Source organism: Heteronotia binoei, chromosome 16 (assembly GCF_032191835.1).
Source record: "Heteronotia binoei isolate CCM8104 ecotype False Entrance Well chromosome 16, APGP_CSIRO_Hbin_v1, whole genome shotgun sequence".
Classification (NCBI taxonomy): domain Eukaryota; kingdom Metazoa; phylum Chordata; class Lepidosauria; order Squamata; family Gekkonidae; genus Heteronotia; species Heteronotia binoei.
In genome coordinates, this window is record NC_083238.1 from 39,673,584 (window position 1) to 39,694,191 (window position 20,608).

General features: G+C 48.0%; 1 protein-coding gene across 2 annotated transcripts in view; it reads right to left on the reverse strand.

The window, feature by feature from the left end:
* FRZB (frizzled related protein) overlaps nucleotides 1-20,608 on the reverse strand; it is a 69,423-nt gene that overhangs the window by 39,454 nt on the left and 9,361 nt on the right. Inside the window, exon 2 of one of the 2 annotated variants that reach the window (XM_060257323.1) lies at nucleotides 5,585-5,632. The exons of the other annotated variant lie outside the window; for it this stretch is intronic. Coding sequence (XP_060113306.1) covers nucleotides 5,585-5,632 — 48 coding nt within the window. The remainder of the gene's footprint in view (nucleotides 1-5,584; nucleotides 5,633-20,608) is intronic. 2 annotated transcript variants of the gene reach the window in all.

Consider the following 20,608-nt stretch of genomic DNA (forward strand, 5'->3'; position numbering starts at 1 on the left):
TGCCAAAGTTGAATGAATCTGTTGAGAAACTTTAGGTCGAGTATTGCTCTCCAATCCTCATTCTTCTTGGGGACCGTGAAGAATATTGAGTATACGCCTTGACCCACCTGATCTGCTGGCACATATTCTATAGCATGGATTTCTAGGAGATGTGCAATGGCCTTGTTTGTTATTGATCTTTTTGGCAAATTCTTTTGGATCGGAGATACTAGGAAACGTTCCGGTGGGGTGTTTTTGAATTCTATTGCATAACCGAAAGAGACGATCTCTAATGTCCAGCAGTCTGTCTGGGAAGACTCTCAGAGGTCTTGAAAATACTGAAGTCTTCCCCCTACCAGAATTGAAGTCCAGTCACGCCTTGTTAAACTTTGATTCCCGTTCCTGTTTGTCCCTACGATCTGAGTTGTTTGGGGAATCTAGGATTGTTGAATTCTTTTCTGAAGGGTTGTCTTGGTTGATTCCAAGATGATCTCTTGTTATCTGAATAAGGTCTTGATCTGGCCAAGGTGTGTGAGGAACGAAATGGCTGAGAATAAAAACCTCTTCTATCAGTTCTCCGAAGGTTCTTTGGCATGGCCTTTCTTTTTGACTTTAGTTTCCACTAAAATCTTGTCTAAGGCACTACCAAACAGTTTTTCTCCTTGAAACGGGTAAGATATCACGATTTGCTTGGATTGGTTGTCTGCGGGCCATGCTCTCAGCCAGATGCCTCTTCTGGATACTGCCCCTGAGGCCAGACCTCTGGAACAAAAGGTGAGTGCGTCTAAGGAAGCGTCGGCCGTGAATTCCGCTGCTGTTCCCTCCATTAACTTCTTATTGTTTTCTGGCAACAGCTGAGAAAGCCTCCTAGCCCAGACTATAGCTGCTCTGGATACAATGGAGGACGCTGTACATGCCTTTATTGCCATGGTTACCGCCTCGTGGGATCTTTTTAGAGCCAGATCGATCTTCTTGTCCCAATTTTCTCTGATGGAACCATGTCCGTCTTCTGACACCAAGCCGGGTTCTGAAGTGCCGTCACTGGCACATCCACCACTGGAACCTGTAACATCTCATTTGAAAAAACAGGCAAATCATATAACTTTTTTACAAAACCAGGAAACTGGCGATAAGAGTTAGGTTTTCCCCATTCAGCTTTGAGTTGCCTCTCAAAAAATTGTGGGAGTGGAAAAACCTTAGAAGTTGTGTGTAGCTCCCTATCCCCAGTAGTTTTGTTCCTGGGGTTGGTATCAGTACTGGTATTCCCCTCCTCAGGGGAAGGATCCTGCAGCCCTAGTGCTGCCATAACCCTGGTTAATAAATATTGAAAATCATCAGCTTTAAGGCAACGAACTGACTGTTCTGGGACACACACATCCTCCACCTCCTCATCTGAAATAAAACTCTCTTGATCTTTAGATTGAGACTCCATATCCGAATGAGTCTCTTCTGAATCCTCCTCTATAAATCTAGAATTATTAATCTCTTTTCTGGCTGCTTTAGTTGGCCAAGTGTGCTCTCTGGGCAGATTTTGTTCTGGGAGGTGTGAGGAGGAAGGAGAAGGGGAGGGAGACCTGGACCCCACTGACCCCATGCCCATAGCCCCTGATTGACAAGCGTTGAACAGCTCTGCCCTAATCATTTGCTGTAGCATGGACATAAATTCTTGAGAAAAGGGCCCCGTGGGGTGAAGTACATTACCACACCGTTGAAGTAGGGCTGGGTCAGTCGTGGAGGCTTGATCTGACAGGGGCTGGCCTCCTGAAGTGGCTCCCGCCGGGAGGTTGGCAACCGTCCCATGGGGCAAAGCAAGGGGCTCATGGCGACCATCAGCAGAAAAGCGTGCCAAAAAGTCTTCCCCAAGATGGCTGCCATCTGTTGCAAGCTTCTGCTGGGGAGGAACATCGAGCCCATCCGTTGCCGCTCCTGCGCGCTTTAACCCGCGGTGACTAGAGTCACCATGTCGGGAAACATTGCCGGGAACCACAGCAAGCTGAGAAGTCATGCTGGTCCCGGGGTCCCTTCCCACGGCGTCGGCGTGAGAGCCAAGCGAAGCCGCGTCCTCCAGGAACTTGTCCCTGAAGGCTTCCATCCGCCGCTCCTTGCGGCGCTCCACAGAGAGGTGAGAAGAAAAAAAAGTCAGCCGCTTTGCAGCAGCCGTGGAAAGCACTCTCTCCCTGCTTAAAGAGATATGACTGAAGAAAATAGGTAAAGTCTAGACCAGATTTAAAGTTAAAGAGGAGTAAAGGTTGACAGATAAGACTTAGGTAAGGAAATAAAGAATAAAGACTAAGCTGCTTCCTGTTTTAACAGGAGCTCAGCTAACTAGTTGCTCTCCCTTCAGAGGCAGGAAAGAAACTGAGGAGATCTGGGTGCTCCAGGGTCAAGGAAGAGGAAGAAGAATTATTCTATTTCCTGCCTCCCTGAAAAGATGGTGGAAAGCACCCAAGATGGCCTCCGACAGAGGGAGAACAGCTGAATACAGCCACCTGAATTATGAAAATTAGGCAAATATGGTCCTATTATCGGCATGGAGGGAAAAATTAGTTATGAAGAGCACTGAATCCTCATCCTGTGAACTTGGAAAATTCTGTTTTTAACACTGCACCAGGCACTGGGTTGGATCCAGACTAAATTTTCCCGACTGTTAATCTCTGTCCACTTACAAAACAGGATTTTGTTTGGGAAAAAGTAGATAGGCAGAGGTTTTGCTTACAAAAGTCTTTTGCCATATTAACACAATGGGATAACTACTGAAAGACACTTGCTCTTTATATTTCCCCTCTTGTCCCCATTGTGGCAGAGTTTGGATTTAAGATAAATTGGACCAGTCAGCAATGTAAGTTTTGGTCTCATGAAAACTTAGATCACTTCTGCTAATTGATTTAAGGTAGCAGAGTAATACTTAAGGAAGTGGTGAGTTACCATAGTAATTACACAACTCTTGTATTTCAATATATGCAGTTGCACAGCAACAGAGAATTAAAGGCTGAATTGAACAAGTTTGAAATTTGTTTATCAAAATATCAAGGTACCAGATTAACATGTTATTTTTTTCTACTGGAAATTAACAGTGCTTCAATCCCCAGCTACATTAAGAAACAGAGGAAGTCAATGCAGACGCAAGAATCTTGTCTCATTTATTTGCTCATAGCTCCTTTTTCCTCTTCTACCTTATTTAAAGAGAATATTTGTCCAATGGTTCGTACCAGGGTTGCCAACCTCCAAGTGCCACCTGGAGACCTCCCATTATTCTCTTTAGGTGACCAAGGTCAGTTCCCCTGCAGAAAATGGCTGTTTTGGAGGATGGATTCTATGGCACTGTACCCTACTGAGTTCTCTCCCCTCCCCAAGCCCCACCCTCACCAGGCTCTACCCCCAAAATCTCCAGGTATTTCCCAACCAAGAGCTGGTAGCCCTATATCATCAGCAGGGCTTTTTTTGTAGCAGGAGCTCCTTTGCATATTAGGCCACACACCCCTGGTGTAGTCAATCCTAGAGCTTACAGGGCTCTTCTTACAGGACCTACTGTAAGCTCCAGTAGGATTGGCTGCATCAGGGGTGTGTGGCCTAATATGCAAAGGAGTTCCTGCTACAAAAAAAAGTCCTGAAACCAGTGGCATCTCTCCCCTCTCCAGATTACCAGAATTTTTAGAAACAGTCATGATAAACGTTGGTTTTGTGAAGACTCAAATGCTACCTTTCTGCATATATGGTGAAATTGTCTTTTGGAATATGACCTGACTTCTAGTCTATGGCATCTGAAGAAACCTTGAGAAAATCAGTTCAGTTGGTCCTCCTTAATTATACTGTATATGTCCCAAAACGTTAATATAATTTTATTTATTAACAGCAGCATGCTTAGCATTTGGTGAAGTCTGGCAATTGAAGACTAGACCATTGATAGATGACTGGTTGGACAAGGTTAAAGAAATGTATTCAAAACTAACTTTATCGCAAAGGTCACAAGACATTGTAAACATCACAAGAAATTGGAATAATGTGATTTGGAAAACTGAACGTGATCTGTATAGTAATATGTTACAAGGAACTTTGTTTAATAAAAGTGACTTAGCTTTAAAAAATTAAGAAAGCTGCAATTCCCAGGATTTTGGATATTTGGATCCATTGCCAAACCCACCACCTATCCCCACATCTGTAGTTATGGGTGTAAGAATACACATAACCTCATGGTGCTGCAACTTCAAAGTGAAAGCTAATGAAGAAACTGTAAATTAATAGAATGTACATATTATTTATGATATTGTTCTTAATATCAGGACTTTTTTTGAGCAGGAATGCAAAGGAATGCACTTCCAGATGGCTTGGCATCAGAGGACGTGGCCTAATATGCAAAGAAGACGACTGCAGATTTCTACTCCGCCCTTCTCTCTGAATCAGAGTCTCAGAGAGGCTTACAATCTCCTTTATCTTCTTCTTCCAAAACAGACACCCTGTGAGGTGGGTGGGGCTGAGAGAGCTCTTCCAGAAGCTGCCCTTTCAAGGACAACTCCTACGAAAGCTATGGCTGACCCAAGGCCATTCCAGCAGGTGCAAGTGGAGGAGTGGGGAATCAAACCTGATTCTCCCAGATAAGAGTCCGCAAACTTAACCACTACACCAAACTGGCTCTCTGTTTGACTTCCAAATGACCTCCTGTTGGGCTAAGCCCTGAGGTGAAACAATGGCGACATGGGGGTGTGGCTCCTGCTGGGCTTTCTCTACAACCCCCCCCCCCTGCTTATTAGTACAGAATAACTACAGTAGACAATGCATTCTGCCAAGGTGGATCATCTCGTCTTCAAACACAAATGGCACCCTGGCATCTCTGTTACCTATCAAGCAAACTGTAGCTTCTCTGTATATAGAACAATCCAATCAAATGCCATGCGAAACCATGGTTTAATTAATCTAACTATGGTTTATACGATTGTCCAGCATGCTGAGTTTAGGGTACATTGAAAGAGAATCAGAAACCTCAGTCTGAAGTTGATTTATTAACCACAGTTAGTCTTAACTATGGATTCACATGACATACAAAATTGGAAACCAAGCAGATCTCTGCAAGGGAGGCAGGAGAAAGAATGAAGGTGCTGAAACCAGCTTTTGCTGAGAGAAACGAGGACTTAAACGACACTTTGCTTGATGAATCCTGGTGTCGCAAACTAGCCATAGTTATTAAAAAATGATGATTTTGCATTACGCCTGACCGAAACCATTGAGTGAAATTCACCTCCAAGAAACTTAAGCTTTAACTACCTTTTAAAAATTGCTTGTGAATCTCTCTATAAAGTTTAATTTGATTTAATTTGATTTTTTGGATTTATATCCCACCCTATCCTGCAAGCAGGCCCAGGGCGGCTTACAACAGTAAAATCAAACAGATTTAAAATAATATAAAAAAACACAGACAATACAAAATCAGGAACAGCACAGTCAACAATCTTACAGCATGCGGCTGTTTTCAGGGCAAACCGGAGTAATCATTGTGCCACCATCTATCTGATCACTGTATTGTTAATATTTAGTCCCAAGAAAACTACAAAGCATTTTATATATACATACATATAAGGTAAGATCAGATTTTTTAAAAAAATGTACTCACCCATACTGGTGCCTCTACAGTTGCCATTATTAGAATCCATAGGGAAATCTGGCATGAATTGTTAAATATGTAAAGAAGTGTTAGTATTTTTAATACTCGATTATGACAACACAGCCTTATATTAAAATGCTTCAATTTTAATATAATGAATATTAGAGTGTGACTATATTAAGGCAGGAAAAAAGTTGTAGTAGATGTCCACAGATCAGGGCTCAAACATATAAATATCGACTGATACGGAAGCACAAATGATGCCAACTTTCAAAAGCCTTTCAAAGCATTTTGGGAAATACTTTATTTTGGAAGACCATCTTCTTAATGTACCTCACGCTTAAATTAGAACCATGGTGTTTCAGCATAGGATATCTATTTTTTTTTTCATATTTACTTGCCCTACTAAAGCAACAGAGAAGTCTTAGAATTGCAGCAACATTTATAAACTCATTGAGCAGCCAGAAGGGAGTAAAGGACTCAGTTTCCCTATCGCGGCCAAGATCCAACAAAGAGTCAGATATGTGTGCACAAGATAAATGTGTATGTTAGAGGAGCTTGGCTTTTGGACTTACCCATCCCCCTGTCAAAGAGGCAGGTGAAGTCATATTTTTTCAGCAGTGGGAACCACTACAGAAAAACAGGAGAAGTGAGCAGCTACCTGTATGGTTCTCTCTCATGCACGTGTGCTCCTTCAGTGGAAAGAAGTAGTAGTTGGATTTATATCCCGCTCTCTACTCCGAGTCTCAGAGCAGCTCACAATCTCCTTTATCTTTCTCCCCAAGAACAGACACCCTGTGAGGTGGGTGGGGCTGACATAGCTCTCCCAGAAGCTGCCCTTTCAAGTACAATTCTGCTAGAGCTATGGCTGACCCAAGGCCATTCCAGCAGCTGCAAGTAGAGGAGTGGGGAATCAAACCCAATTCTCACAGATAAGAGTCTGCGCACTTAACCACTACACCAAACTGGCTCTCCTGGTGTAGCCAATCCTCCTGGAGCTTTCAGTAGGCCCTTTACTAAGAGCCCTGTAAGCTCTTGGAGGACCAGCTACATCAGGGGTGTGTGGCCTAATATGCAAAGGAGTTCCTGCTACAAAAAAAGCCCTGGGTTCAGTAATGGTTTATAATTAATCAAGCTACGTCAGAATTTGGAGCAAGGAAGGGATCAACTAAAAACCCTATAACAATGTCCGTTTTCATAACTGAAAATGTGGAAGTTAAATGTGCAGATTATTGACATGCTGATTAATAATCAAGTTTCTGCAGCCCAAACACCAGCTATTTCAAGTCCTCTCTTTTTTTAAGGAGCTGGCATACATGAAACCTCACAATCAGCCATACACTCAGGAGCATCTTGCACAGTTCAGTAAATGGGCATAAATCTGCCCTTGGTTCTCGTTTGAATTACTGGCGGCTGTTCACTTTCACCCTTCCCCTTTCTGTGAAGCATCTCTAAGAAGTCCTGCTGTCCCCTGAAGATCGTTGCTTACCTTGGGTGGAATTCTAGCAGGAGCTCCTTTGCATATTAAGTCACATGCCCCGATGTAGCCAATCCTCCAAGAGCTTACAGTAGGTCCTGTAAGAAGAGCTCTGTAAGCTCTGGGAGGCTTGGGTACATCAGGGGTATGTGGCCTAATATGCAAAGGAGCTCCTGCTAGAATTCCACCCCTGTTGCTTACCATTCCCTTCACATCCTGGTTCTTCCGGCCTCCCAACTACCCCTCCAAGACACATTAACTTAAAAATGTTTCCCTTTTTAAGACAGCTGTGCTTGGCTCAGAACAGAGCCACATTTGGGCTCCCACCTGCAGACCCTTGACCTATAATCTGAATTTACAGCCACCTTTATAAACAAAGATACCAACTCTGAGCAGCACATATAACCACATACAACCTGTGGGGACTGATTTCTCATCTGAGTTCTTGATTCTCCTCATACGAAAGTGTGAAATGATTCCACTGAAGACAAGGCTGTAGCCCCTTATAGAACCTGCAGCAACCACCATCCAGTCTTCCATTTCACTTTGAGGGTTTACTTGAAGATTGGGTGGGGGTGCTGCAAATTCTATAGGGGGCACTGCCCCCACTGTCCCACTGCTGGCTTATGGCCCTGGTCGAAGGTGACTACCTGTGCTGGGAAGGTCTACACTGATCCATGACAGATCTGTTTGTTCACATGTTGAAGTCTTCAGCTGAAGTTGCAGTAAATGACACAGTTCAGACAACACCAAAAGTCATTGTTTATGTTAGCCACAGTTAGTTTATATCAGGATTTAGCTCAAAGCCTGGTTTTCCTTGACAAATACTGGTTTCATTGCATCTGCCCTTCCTCAGCCTGCACTACAATAACACCATTGCCAGGGAACAAACCACATTAATAGGCTTCCCAATTCTAAGGTCCCAGCAGGGGGTTCCCTGGTTTTGCAGGTTCCTTCCTGTCCCCAGTCAGCTGGCCAGCAGGGTGGAAACCCTGCCCCAACAGCCACCATGTGCCTTTCCACTTCAGAAGGCAAGAAGCTTGGAAACGGCTTGCTTTTCAGAAGGTGTGTGTGCCTTTAAATTTCTGTAGGAGCCAGGCTGAATGGGGGTGGGGCAAGCCTGCAGAACAACATGGCTGCTCCCACTGAACTGCTAGAAAAGGAAGGGAAACCAGCACAACAAACAGGGTTTGTTTTACATTCCTTTCAGAAGTCGTTTGCAGGCCAAACCGCTTATAATGCTGAACTTCCATGATAAGAACCCGGGATTTATTATTTGGCTCTCAAAAAACAGTTGCTGAGGGGGAAGGACTAGGACCATTGGGATGGGGTGTGTGGGTTATTCTTCCCTAGTGTCGAAGAAGAAGATATTGGATCTATATCCCACCCTCCACTCCAAAGAGTCTCAGAGCGGCTCACAATCTCCTTTACCTTCCTCCCCCACAATAGACACCCTGCGAGGTGGGTGGGGCTGGAGAGGGCTCTCACAGCAGCTGCCCTTTCAAGGACAACCTCTGCCAGAGCTATGGCTGACCCAAGGCCATGCTAGCAGGTGCAAGTGGAAGAGTGGGGAATCAAACTCGGTTCTCCCAGATAAGAGTCCGCACACTTAACCACTACACCAAACTGGCTCTCCAATATAATGGAGCTGGGGGAAACAAAATTGTAGGCCACTTTGGGTTCCTATTGAGTATACCCCATCAAATAAAATAAACTGCCCAAATGAAAATTAAACTCTAGGAAGCTTTAGTCCACAGCATAGATGAGTTGGGGTTTCTTAAAGCTGCAGCCTAGAGTGTTTACTTCATTTACTTTTCTCCCAGTGGGGACTCAAAGCAGCTTTCACATAATTTTCCTCTCCTCTAATTTATCCTCACGACAACTTGTAAAATATGTCAGGCTGGGGGTGCCCAATTGGCCCAAAGTCACACAGGAAGCTTCCATGGCAAAACGGGGATTTGAACCTGGGTCCCCAGGTGTCAGTCCAACACTCTAACCACTATACCACACTACTGTATTAATTAAAATATCTCTTTTTTGCCTCACTGGCCAGTGAAACCTTTTGGTTGGCTAACAAGAGGAAAAAGCAATGAAACCCAATGTTAAAAAGTAAGAATCTTAAAGCCAAAGCAGCCCATTAAATATCGTAAGAGCCTGTGTAGTGTAGCAGTTGAGAGTTTTGGACCTGGGTTTGAATCCCCACTCATGCCCCAGAAACTCAATGGGCAACCTTGGGTCAGTTACACCCTCTTAGCCTAACCTACCTCACAAGGTTGTTGTGAGGATAAAATGGAGGAGATGAGAACGATGTAAGGGAGGGTACAAAAGAATTAAATAAGCGAAGAGTAGGGTATAAATCCAATCTCTTTGTCTCTTCATAGAAAGAAACCAGTCAAATGTTCCTCAGAGGGCTACTGTGGAACTTGTTACGTTGCTGTCACCACTGCTGTCCTTTCCTGTCTTGCCATCTCCTGCACTTCTAGTGGTTGGACACATGAAGTGACACCTCAGCAGATGTCCTCAATATAAGGGGAGGACACAGTCGTTAAAGGTCTCCTGGACTCAGAATATCAGGGGCTTTAAAAACAAAGCTAGCCTATGAAAAAATCATGAGCCCATGTAGATGGTTCACATCTTGGGATAATGTGCTCTAATCAAAACTCCCACCAGCAACATTTTTGTACCAGCTGGAGTTTCCAGACACTTTTCAAAGGCAGCCCTCCACAGAAAATACCTTGCCAAAGTTCAATCCGCAAGCTAGTTGGGTGTAACAGTGGCCAGATCCCTCATCAAGGAAAGGGCACAGTTGGTTTTTAAAAGGACATGTTGCCATCTTAACAACAAAGGCTGCCAAACTGTGAGCCTTTGGAAAGAGACTGCTGAGATAATGCATATATAACTGTACTTCTTTTAGGTGCTGCTGGGCTCTTTTTCTAACTGTACTACTGTTTGCTAAGAACCAAATTCCATAAGTGTTTACTTGGAGATAAGATCCACTCATTTAGATTAAACTGGATAGATACATTATCAAGCTTGGACTCATACAGTCTGGCTGCCATACAAAAGCTGTTCTGTGGGTTTATGTGATTTCCCCGTTCAGAGTCTAATGGCCCAAGGTAGCAGCTAACTGCCCTTGAACAGAATTCCTTATCTACACCCAAAATAGCATGAAAAGACAGGTTGCTTACCTGTAACTGTAGATCTTCGAGTGGTCATCTGTGCATTCACACTCATGGGATAGTGCGCCTGCGCCGATCCCCGAATCGGTATATGCAAAAGCCCGGGATTTTTTCGCGCCAGGCGCCAGCAGGCATGCGCAAGCGACCCACTGCGCATGCCCACCGGCGCCCGCGCGGCAATCCCGCCAGTTCCTCCCTGACCGCTGAAAGCCCCCTTCTGGAGAGAGAGAGACCGTCAGCAGTGGGGAAGGAGGGCGGGTAGTGTGAATGCACAGATGACCACTCGAAGATCTACAGTTACAGGTAAGCAACCTGTCTATCTTCTTCGTGGTCTCTGTGCTTCACACTCATGGGAGATTAGCAAGCAAAGCATACCTGGAGGCGGGAAGACGGTCAGCCTGAAGACACAGCCTGTAGCACCGCAGCTCCCAACCGAGTCCTCTGCTGAGCATGCACGTCCAGCGCGTAATGCTTCATGAAGGCATGCGGAGAAGACCAGGTAGCCGCCTTGCAGACATCGGAGAGGGACACGCCTTTCAGGAATGCCACCGACGTAGCCATCGCCCTAGTGGAGTGTCCACGCACAGGTCCAGGTAAAGGCTTTTTAGCCAACAGATAACAAAGTTTGATCGTCTCAGTAAGCCACTTGGAAAGTCTCTGAGACGAAATCTTGGACCCTAACTTAGGGGCAGAGTAGGAGACAAAAAGCTGGTTATCTTTACGAAAACCCCTTGAACGGTTTAAATAAAACAGGAGGGCACGCTTAACGTCCAGTGCATGTAGCCTCCGTTCCTCGTCCGAGGAAGGGCTAGGGTAAAACGTGGGTAACCAAACCTCTAAGTTAAGGTGAAACTGGGAAACCACTTTCGGGAGAAAGGTAATGTCCGGGGCCAAAGAAACTCCGGCCTCCCTAAAGGCAAGGTATGGGTAGTCACACCGCATCGCTGTGAGCTCCCCCGCACGGCGTGCTGAAGTGATGGCCACTAAAAACGCAGTCTTCCATGACAAAAGCTGCAGGGAGCATGTAGCCATGGGTTCAAAGGGACGGCGAGTTAGCTTGTCCAAAACTAAAGTCAGGTCCCACAACTGTGGAGGGGATCTCGAGGGGGGATGAAGCCGGAAGAGCCCCTTTAAAAACCTCTTGGAATGTGGGTGCGCAAAAACAGAGTGACCCTCAACCGAGACATGGAAGGCAGAAATAGCTGCCAAATAAACCTTGACGGAGGAGAAAACTAACCCCTCATCGATCAAGGACAAAAGAAACTCAAAAATTTTTGGGAGCCCAACCGAGTTGGTTGGCACAGGAGAGCCAGCCACGAAGTCACTGAACTTCTTCCACTTCCTCTCGTAAGAGGCACGGGTGGAAGGTTTCCTGCTACTCTGGAGCACATGTTGAACTCTGGTGGAAAAGTCTAGTGATCGATGAACCACGCTGTCAGCTTCAGGTGTGGCACGTTGTGATGGAGTACGTGTCCGCCCTGGGCCGACAACAGGTCCGGTTCCGCCGGAAACTGGTAAAAGACCCCCTCCGACTGCTGGAGCAGAATCGGGAACCAGCTCTGACGGGGCCACCACGGGGTCACCAGAATGCATCGTGGCCTCTCCTGCACTAACTTGTGGACCACTCTCGTCAACAGGGGTAAGGGTGGGAACATGTACAGGAACCAGCCCTCCCACCGGAAAAGGAGTCCGTCCCCCAGGGAAGCTGGGTCCGCACCCCCTCTGGCACAAAACAATGGGCACTTCTTGTTCCGCGCTGTGGCGAAGACGTCTAACTGCGGGTAGCCCCAAAGTTGGAACACCGGTTCCAGGAACTTCCACTGCAGTTCCCATTCGTGTGGGGACGCTGCGCCCCTGCTGAGCGAGTCTGCCCGTACATTGAGGACCCCAGGCAGATGCGTAGCCTTCACAAAAATGCCCCACTGGAGGCACTCCCTCCAGAGATCTAATGCCAGTGAGCACAGCCTGTGAGACACTGTCCCTCCCTGCCTGTTTATATAACACATGGCAGTGGTGTTGTCCGTCAGTAATGCCACTATCTTCCCCGCTAACAAAGGGCGGAAGGAACGAAGAGCAAAGTGGACCGCCAGCAGTTCCAGGTAGTTTATGTGGTACCGGTTGAGTTTCAGTGGCCACTTGCCCCCCACACATAAGTTCTCCAGATGAGCTCCCCACCCCCACATGGAAGCATCGGTGGCGATAGTCACGGAAGGGGTTGGCAGATGAAAGGGAGCCCCTTGGCAGATGTTGCCCTCCGACCCCCACCATTGCAGGGATTGAAGAGCCTCGGATGGGATGGTAAACCTCTTCCGAGGTGAGTCTCTGAGAGGGCGAAAATGGCGCAAGAACCATAGTTGTAAGCCCCTCATGTGCAGTCTTGCAAAACGCAGCACGCTCGTCGTCGCAGCCAGCAGTCCCAGCATCCGCTGGATCTGCTGTGCTGTGCCCCACTGTCGTCTTTGGAGAAGCTGTACTAGGGTCATGATGTCCCTTGCTCTCTGAGCGGGAAGAAAAGCTCTGTGCTGATCTGTGTCCAACAGAGCCCCTATGAATTGAACTGTCTTTGACGGGGTGAGATGAGACTTCTCCACGTTGACCTGCAACCCCAGGGTGCCGAGAAGGCGCAGAGTGATGGCGATATGAGATGTTAGACTCTCCCTCGACCTTGCCACGAGAAGCCAGTCGTCGATGTACGGAAAAACAACGACTCCCTGAAGACGAAGGTGAGCAGCCACCACACTCATCAGCTTCGTGAACACCCGAGGAGCAGTAGACAGTCCAAACGGCAGGGCCCTGAATTGGAAGTGACGAGCACCCACTGCAAACCGCAGGAAACGCCTGAACGCAGGATGGATGCTGACATGAAAGTAAGCATCCCTGAGGTCCAGGGTCGCCATCCAATCCCCTTGGTTGATGAGGGGCAGGATTGTTTGCAGTGTAGCCATTCTGAATTTCTGATATAGAATGAATTTGTTCAGACCCCGCAAGTCCATGATAGGCCGTAGGCCCCCGTCCCTCTTGGGGACCAGAAAGTAGCGGGAGTAGAAGCCTCCCAACCTGGCCTCCGGTGGAACAACTTCTATGGCTTGTTTCTGTAGGAGGTTGCTCACCTCCGCCAGCAGAGGTGGGGAAGGGGGAGTGGTAACTACCACGGACTGGTTTGGGGTCTGGATAAACTCTATCTTGTAGCCCTCTCGTATAATGGACAGAGCCCACCTGTCTGTGGAGATCAACTCCCAGGCAGGCAGGAAAGGGCGTAGGCGAATGGAATGGTCGACAGTGGGGGCGATGACGCGTGCTTGCGGGAAGTCAAACCCCCTGCTTCTGTGGCCGAGCCCCCTTAGATTTATTAGAAGGCTGGCCCCCATAACGGTTTCTACCGTTGCCGGAGTAGGGCGGTCGTTCAGGTTGCTGCGAGCGAGGACGCCACTGCTCAGGGGAGAACTTCTGATAGGGCTTCTTGGTCCAGGGTTTGGACCATTGTTTCGACTTCGGAGACTTAGAGGAAGGCTGGACCCCCAAGTTCCTGGATGTCTTGACGCTCTTATCAAACTCTTGCAGCGCCGCGTCGGTCGTAGTGCTGAAGAGCCCCTCACCCTCGAAGGGTAAGTCCTCGATAAAGGTCTTGGTGTCTTGGTGCAGTGCCGTTGACCTGAGCCAGGAGTGTCGCCTGATGCAAACTGCCGATGTGATGGCTTTGGCTGAAGCTTCCACCATATGTTTCGCTGCAGCCAGCTGCTGTCTGGCTACAGCGAGACCTTCCCTTTGTAATTTCATTGCCGCCGTCTTCTTGTCCTCACTTAGTGAAGAGAGGAAGGGGGAAAGCTGTTCCCACACAGCATACTGGTACCTGGCCATGCAGGCTGCATAGTTGGATACCTTGATGCCAAGTGCCCCCGCTGAATAGACCTTGCGGCCCATCCCATCGATCTTCCTGCCCTCCTTGTCCGGTGGGGAGGAGTGCACCTTCCTTGCCTTCGAGGAGGAGGAGACGACCACGGAATTCGGACGTGGGTGGGTGAATAGAAACTCAGCACCTGCTTCCTGAACCCTGTACATGTGGTCCAGGCGTTTAGAGGAGACAGGTGTGGAGGAAGGCTTGTTCCACGATTCTTTGATGGCCTGCAGAATCACCTTGGTGACCGGAAGGGCCACCGCAGTGGACGTGTTCCTCTGCATTATGTCGAACACGTTGTCGTCCACTACGGGTTCCGGTTGGATCACAGGCAGTTTAAGGGTGGAAGCGATGCGCCTCACAAGGTCGCCATAGGATTTCAGGTCTTCCGACGGCGAGATCGGGAGATCCTCCGCCGTGTTGGAACCAGGCGAAGGCTCCAGATCAGGGATCTCACTGTCCGACTCCGATGACGAGGAGTCACGCTGGGCGGAATGCTCGGAGAGCCTCGGTGTCGACTCTCGCGGTTGGAGTTGCACCGACGAAAGTCTCGGGGGAGCTTCGACCGGGACTAGCTGTCGATCCGGGGGGACCGACACCGACGCCGACGCCTTCCGGGAGTGATGCGAGACCCTCGACGTCGCAGAAAACACCGAAGCTTGTTCCCAGTCTTGGTAGTCCTCCGGGTACCACCGACAGGATTCGTATCGGGAGTAGGGAGGTTGCCACCGCCGTTGCTCCCATGGTGGTATCGGGAAGCGTTGCGGGGTGTAGGCTAGGTCCCGCCGGGGTCGGGGCTTGAAGGGCGGGTCTATGACCGGTGCCGAAGCGTCCACCCCCGACGTCGATCCGCTGCTCGACCGACGCCGCGAGCCTGAGGATGAAGACCGTTGGGTAAGGTCAATTTCCGGTTCCTGCTCCGACGCCGACAGGCGTTGTTGGGCTGCTGGGCTCCTGCGCGGGGAAACCCGAATCGATTTCGGCGGTTTTGCCGATGCCGATGCGCCCTCCGACGGAGAAGGAGTGCGGGGTCGCTTGTGCTTCTTCTTCGATTTCGCCTTTTTCGGATCTCGGGTCCCCGAGTCCTCTCGGCGTTTTTTAGCGGGCGTATCCACCGAACCCTCGTGGGGACGCTTCGTGGAGCCACGCTCTTCCGGCGATTCCAAGGTCAGAATCGGAGCAGCATCGGCCGATGCAAGCTCCTGTGCCGGGTTGTCGGTCGACTTCGGTGCCGAACCCTCCATCGGTCGATGGGGTCGAAGCGCCGATTCGGTAAGCGCTGCCGATAGCCGAGCCGCTCGGTTCTTCCTGGTCTGTTTCGAGAACCGAAGGCAATGCGGGCACGACTCGACTCTGTGCGCCTCCCCCAAACACAGTAGGCACAAGGAATGTCCGTCGGGGGGGGCAATCTTCCTCCCACAAGCCTGGCAGCGCTTAAAAAACCCCCAGCGACTTTCCATAAGCGGTCGCGCGGGAAAAGCTTTTTCCTTTTACTCAGAAACGTCTGAGAGAAAGGGAGGTCAAAAACGGAAGCGGACCACCCCAAAGGGCGATCCGCCGGACTAAAAGCAAAAACGCTTCTTCTTTTTTTTTTTTTTTTTTTTTCTAACACTAACTAACACTAATAACTGGCTAACTAACTATATACAAATCCAAAACGGGCTGAAAGAGAGAAAAAGATCGCTCTCACCGACCGGAGAATCAGAAAGGGAACCTCTCTAGCGCAGCGGTCAGAAAGGAACTGGCGGGATTGCCGCGCGGGCGCCGGTGGGCATGCGCAGTGGGTCGCTTGCGCATGCCTGCTGGCGCCTGGCGCGAAAAAATCCCGGGCTTTTGCATATACCGATTCGGGGATCGGCGCAGGCGCACTATCCCATGAGTGTGAAGCACAGAGACCACGAAGAAGATCTTCACATTACAGCTGGGTATTTTGCAACCGTCTCCAGTAGATAAGCTGAAACAAAGGGACCAGAACAGAAATTCAGAAGCGCAATCCCCCCCTCACAACCCTAATCAACTATCAGTGCAGAAAAAAATCCCCATCTGTTTGCACTGGAATCCTGTTAACTAAAAAAACATTGTCACGCAGGTGGTTTCTACAACTCAGCCGCTCTTGAGTGCGAGAACTTGGCCTGGTGGTTCTCCAGAAAAAGGGCCCCACAGCTCACCACTTCAAGAAATCTACTTCACCTTGTCTTGTTGTTGTCTCTACCTCTTGAACTTCCCCAATCTGAATCTGATCCTAGCATAAGAACGTAAGAGAAGCTATGTTGGATTAGGCCAATGGCCCATCCAGTCCAACACTCTGTGTCACACAGCGGCCAAAAAAAAAACCCAAGTGCCATCAGGAGGTTCACAAGTGGGGCTAGAAGCCCTTCCACTTTGCCCCCCCCCTAGCACCAAGAATACACAGCATCATTGCCCCAGACAGTTCCAACAATATGCTGTGGCTAATACCCACTGACAGACCTCTGCTCCATATTTTTATCCAATCCCCTCTTGAAGCTGGCTATGCTTGTAGCCGCCACCACCTCCTGTGGCAGTGAATTCCACATGTTAATCACCCTTTGGGTGAAGAAGTACTTCCTTTTATCCATTCTAACCCGACTGCTCAGCAATTTCATCGAATGCCCACGAGTTCTTGTATTGTGAGAAAGGGAGAATAGTACTTCTTTTTTTACTTTCTCCATCCCATGCATAATCTTGTAAACCTCTATCATGTCACCCCGCAGTTGACGTTTCTCCAAGCTAAAGAGCCCCAAGCGTTTTAACCTTTCTTCACTGGGAAAATGTTCCAAACCTTGAATCATTCAAGTTGCCCTTTTCTGGACTTTTTCCAATGCTATAATATCCTTTTTGAGGTGCGGTGACCAGAATTATACACAGTATTCCAAATGAGACCGCACCATCGATTTATACAGGGGCATGATGATACTGGCTGATTTATCTTCAGTTTCCTTCCTAATAATTCCCAGCGTGGCTTTGGCCTTTTTTATTTCAATCGCACACTGTCATGACATTTTCAGTGAGTTATCTACCACGACTCCAAGATCTCTCTCTTGGTCAGTCTCTGCCAGTTCACACCCCATCAACTTGTATTTGTAGTTGGGATTTTTGGCCCCAATGTGCATTACTTTGCACTTGGCCACATTGAACCTCATCTGCCACATTGATGCCCACTCACCCAGCCTCAACAGATCCCTTTGGAGTGGTATAGATGTGTTATTATAGATTTTTGTCTGGGGGGAGAGGGGATTTAAAGGGTTAAGGATTTTGTGAATATTTGACTGCACTTGTATATTGTTTTTAAAAGTTTAACTAAAAAAAAAAAGAAAATGTAAAAGAAATCTACTTCATAATCCTATTCTCTCTATACTGCTTCCAAGATACACTGGAGGCAGTAGGGAGGAGATACGCTCCTGGCTTCTTGGTCCCCCTATACCCCTAACCCGTGAACTGCAGGGTCATGTGTCAGGGAAGCTGCCGGAATATTGGTCTGCCGGATGCAGGACCCAGGCAGACCCTTAACCCCATTGGTGCCCTTCCTGAGAATGTCTCAATCAGATGAGAGCAGCATATGACTGAGTCTGTGGAGGTCTGTCTCTGGGCACTGCATGTAGTAGCCTCCTGATTTCTGATTTCACTGTGCGGCTGCGATCACAAGACAAGTTGTGTGCATCACACTCTGAGGGTGATTCCCCCCCACCACCATTCCTGTGCACAGGACATGCCCAAACCATGTGATAATCCACTGAGATGCCACCCCATCCCTCACTGCTCTACCCCTCAACCCATAAAGCGTCCTTAAACCTATCACACTGGGCAAGAAGTGTAGCCAAAATGGCAAGGTGGTACAGTCACGGCCACAAATGTTCCAGGTTCCCCCTCCATTTCAATCGCTGGTCCCTGGCCTGAGGCAAGCTCTTAGCACTTGGGGCAGGAACAGTTTGTCATATTAGTAACTAGAATAGGAATGTTTTTGTTCTGCTTCTAGAAAGTAAATCTGGATTCCTGCAGAGGAGGGAGAGGGGAAGAGAGAGATGGGGATGATTTCTACACAGCGACTGGAATATTGGTTTAATTTTTTTTTTAAACTCAGAATTCAGAAATGTCATCATGTTCCCATCCTGTGAAAGAAAGCGTTCATGGATTTCATGCTGGAGCCATTCAAAGAAGCTATTGTGTGCCTTGCGGTCCTCGGTAATAGGTAACTCAGGGGCAATTTGACAGAAAAACGACTTCTCTTCGGTTTGTCAGTGCCGGATCTGTTTCTTAAGGCACTTTTGGAAAGCATCCCCGCTCTGCCAGGAGAGGCGTTTGCAAACGCTTTCAATATGGGACATTCACAACCTCGGCTCCTCATTTGGGTCTCAAAAACCACTCGCGCTGAAACGTTCCCAGCAGGTATCAGCCCCACACAGCTGTAACAACAGTCTGCCTTCTGTCTACAGACAAACGCAGGGAGAGTGAGGTTTTGAATGGCTGGAACTTGAAGAGCAGATGTCAAAATACAAGGCCAAGGGAGAAGGAAGCGAGAACTAGAATTAGCCTGAGGGAGGGCAGAGAAAAACTGGACTATTCAAGAAAGGGGAAGCAGGCAAAGAAACCAGGAAGGTTTTTGACAGACATTTTAAGCGGGTCAGAACCAGAGATGCCCGCTGCAGGATAGCGGCCAAAGATGCATTACAGAAGACTTGTTTAGAGAGGGAAAGGAAGGATCTGTCCTCACAAAAGCAAAGGAGCTCTAGAGGATGAATCAAAGTTTGTTCTGCTTTGCCCTTTTGGATTGTCTCCCACACAAACCATCACACGACTGCATCTACAATACCGGAATGCCTTTGGACAACCATTCCTTCAAACCTTAAACTTTAATCCAGAGCTGTGTGTTTGCAGGATGCAAGTGTGAACCTGGAAATTTGGGATGCATTTCAATGGAGCAGTTCCTGCATCCATGCTGATTTTTTTCTTTTTCTCTTTTTCCTGCTAAGTCACAGCTGACTTAAGATCCCCGTGGCGCAGAGTGGTAAAGCTGCAGTACTGCAGTCCTAAGCTTTGCTCACGACCTGAGTTCAATCCCACTGGAAGCTGGGTTCAGGTAGCCGGCTCAAAGCTGACTCAGCCTTGCATCCTTCCGAAGTCAGTAAAACGAGGACCCAGCTTGCTGGGGGGGAAAAAGAGAGCGGCAAACCACCCCATAAAAAGTCTGCCATGGAAACATGGGGATGCGACGTCACCCCAGAGTCAGAAATGACTGGTGCTTGCACAGGGGACTTAAAAAAAAGGTAGAGGTAGTCTGTGCAAGCACCAGTTGTTTCCGACTCTGGGGTGACGTTGCTTTCACAACGTTTTCACGGCAGACTTTTTACGGGGTGGTTTGCCATTGCCTTCCCGTCATCTACATTTTCCCCCCAGCAAGCTGGGTACTCGTTTTACCAACCTCGGAAGGATGGAAGGCTGAGTCAACCTGGAGATGGCTACCTGAACAGCTTCCACTGGGATCGAACTCAGGTCATGAGCAGAGGGCTCCAACTGCAGTACTGCAGCTTTACCACTCTGCGCCACAGGGGACTACCTTTACCTTATACATGGCTGACTTATGGCAACCCCATACAGTTTTCAAGGCAAGAGACGTTCAGAGGTGGTTTGTCACTGCTGCCTCTGCATCCCAGCTCTGGTATTCCTTGCTGGTCTCCCATTCAAGTATGAGTCAGCTGGTGTCCCATTCAAGTACAAGGGCTCTGCTGAATTACAGAGTACTTTAAAAAAAATTGCAGGGTCTTCCTAAATGTGATTTGGTAGGCATTTTATTCCTTTCAAATTAGCTATAGGAAGTCCTAACCTGGATAGTCCAGGCAAGCCCAATCTCAGAGTCAACTCTAAGCAGAGTCAACTCTGTCAAATACTTGGATGGGAGACCTCCTTGGAATACCAGCAGTCAGGAGGACAGAGGTAGGCTTTATTCAGCTGCCTCTCTGAATTTCCTCCAGAAAGGGTGAGTCACCAGAGGTCACCATGGCTTCCCAGTACACACACACACACACACACATAAAAATACAAAGGGGAAAAGAACAAAGGGGACTGTTATTTTCATCAGGAAAAGTTAGGGAGGGCAGGTATTTAGCCCTTTCCTCAAGTACTAAGGCATCAATCCAAACCCCTTCCCTGAGGTAGCTATGGTAGGGGAGGGGTATACAGATGTCTCAGCCCCACCCATTCCACACATATACTGTGACCTTACCAACGTATAAATGTTCCGGAGGATCCTGGGATACCTCATGAGCTTTTTCAAAAGGGGGGGGGACCTTCCCTAAATGATAGCATCTCTGTCATTACCAATAATCATTGTGCTCCCCAAAGACAGTGCATTCTAGGGCAGGCTTTCTTTTTTACACAGGACGGTCGTAAGGACCAAGAGGCCTGGCCAGCAACCGATAAAGAGAGACTGCCCTTCTCAGAAATGATCCCAGAATCCTAGGCTAATG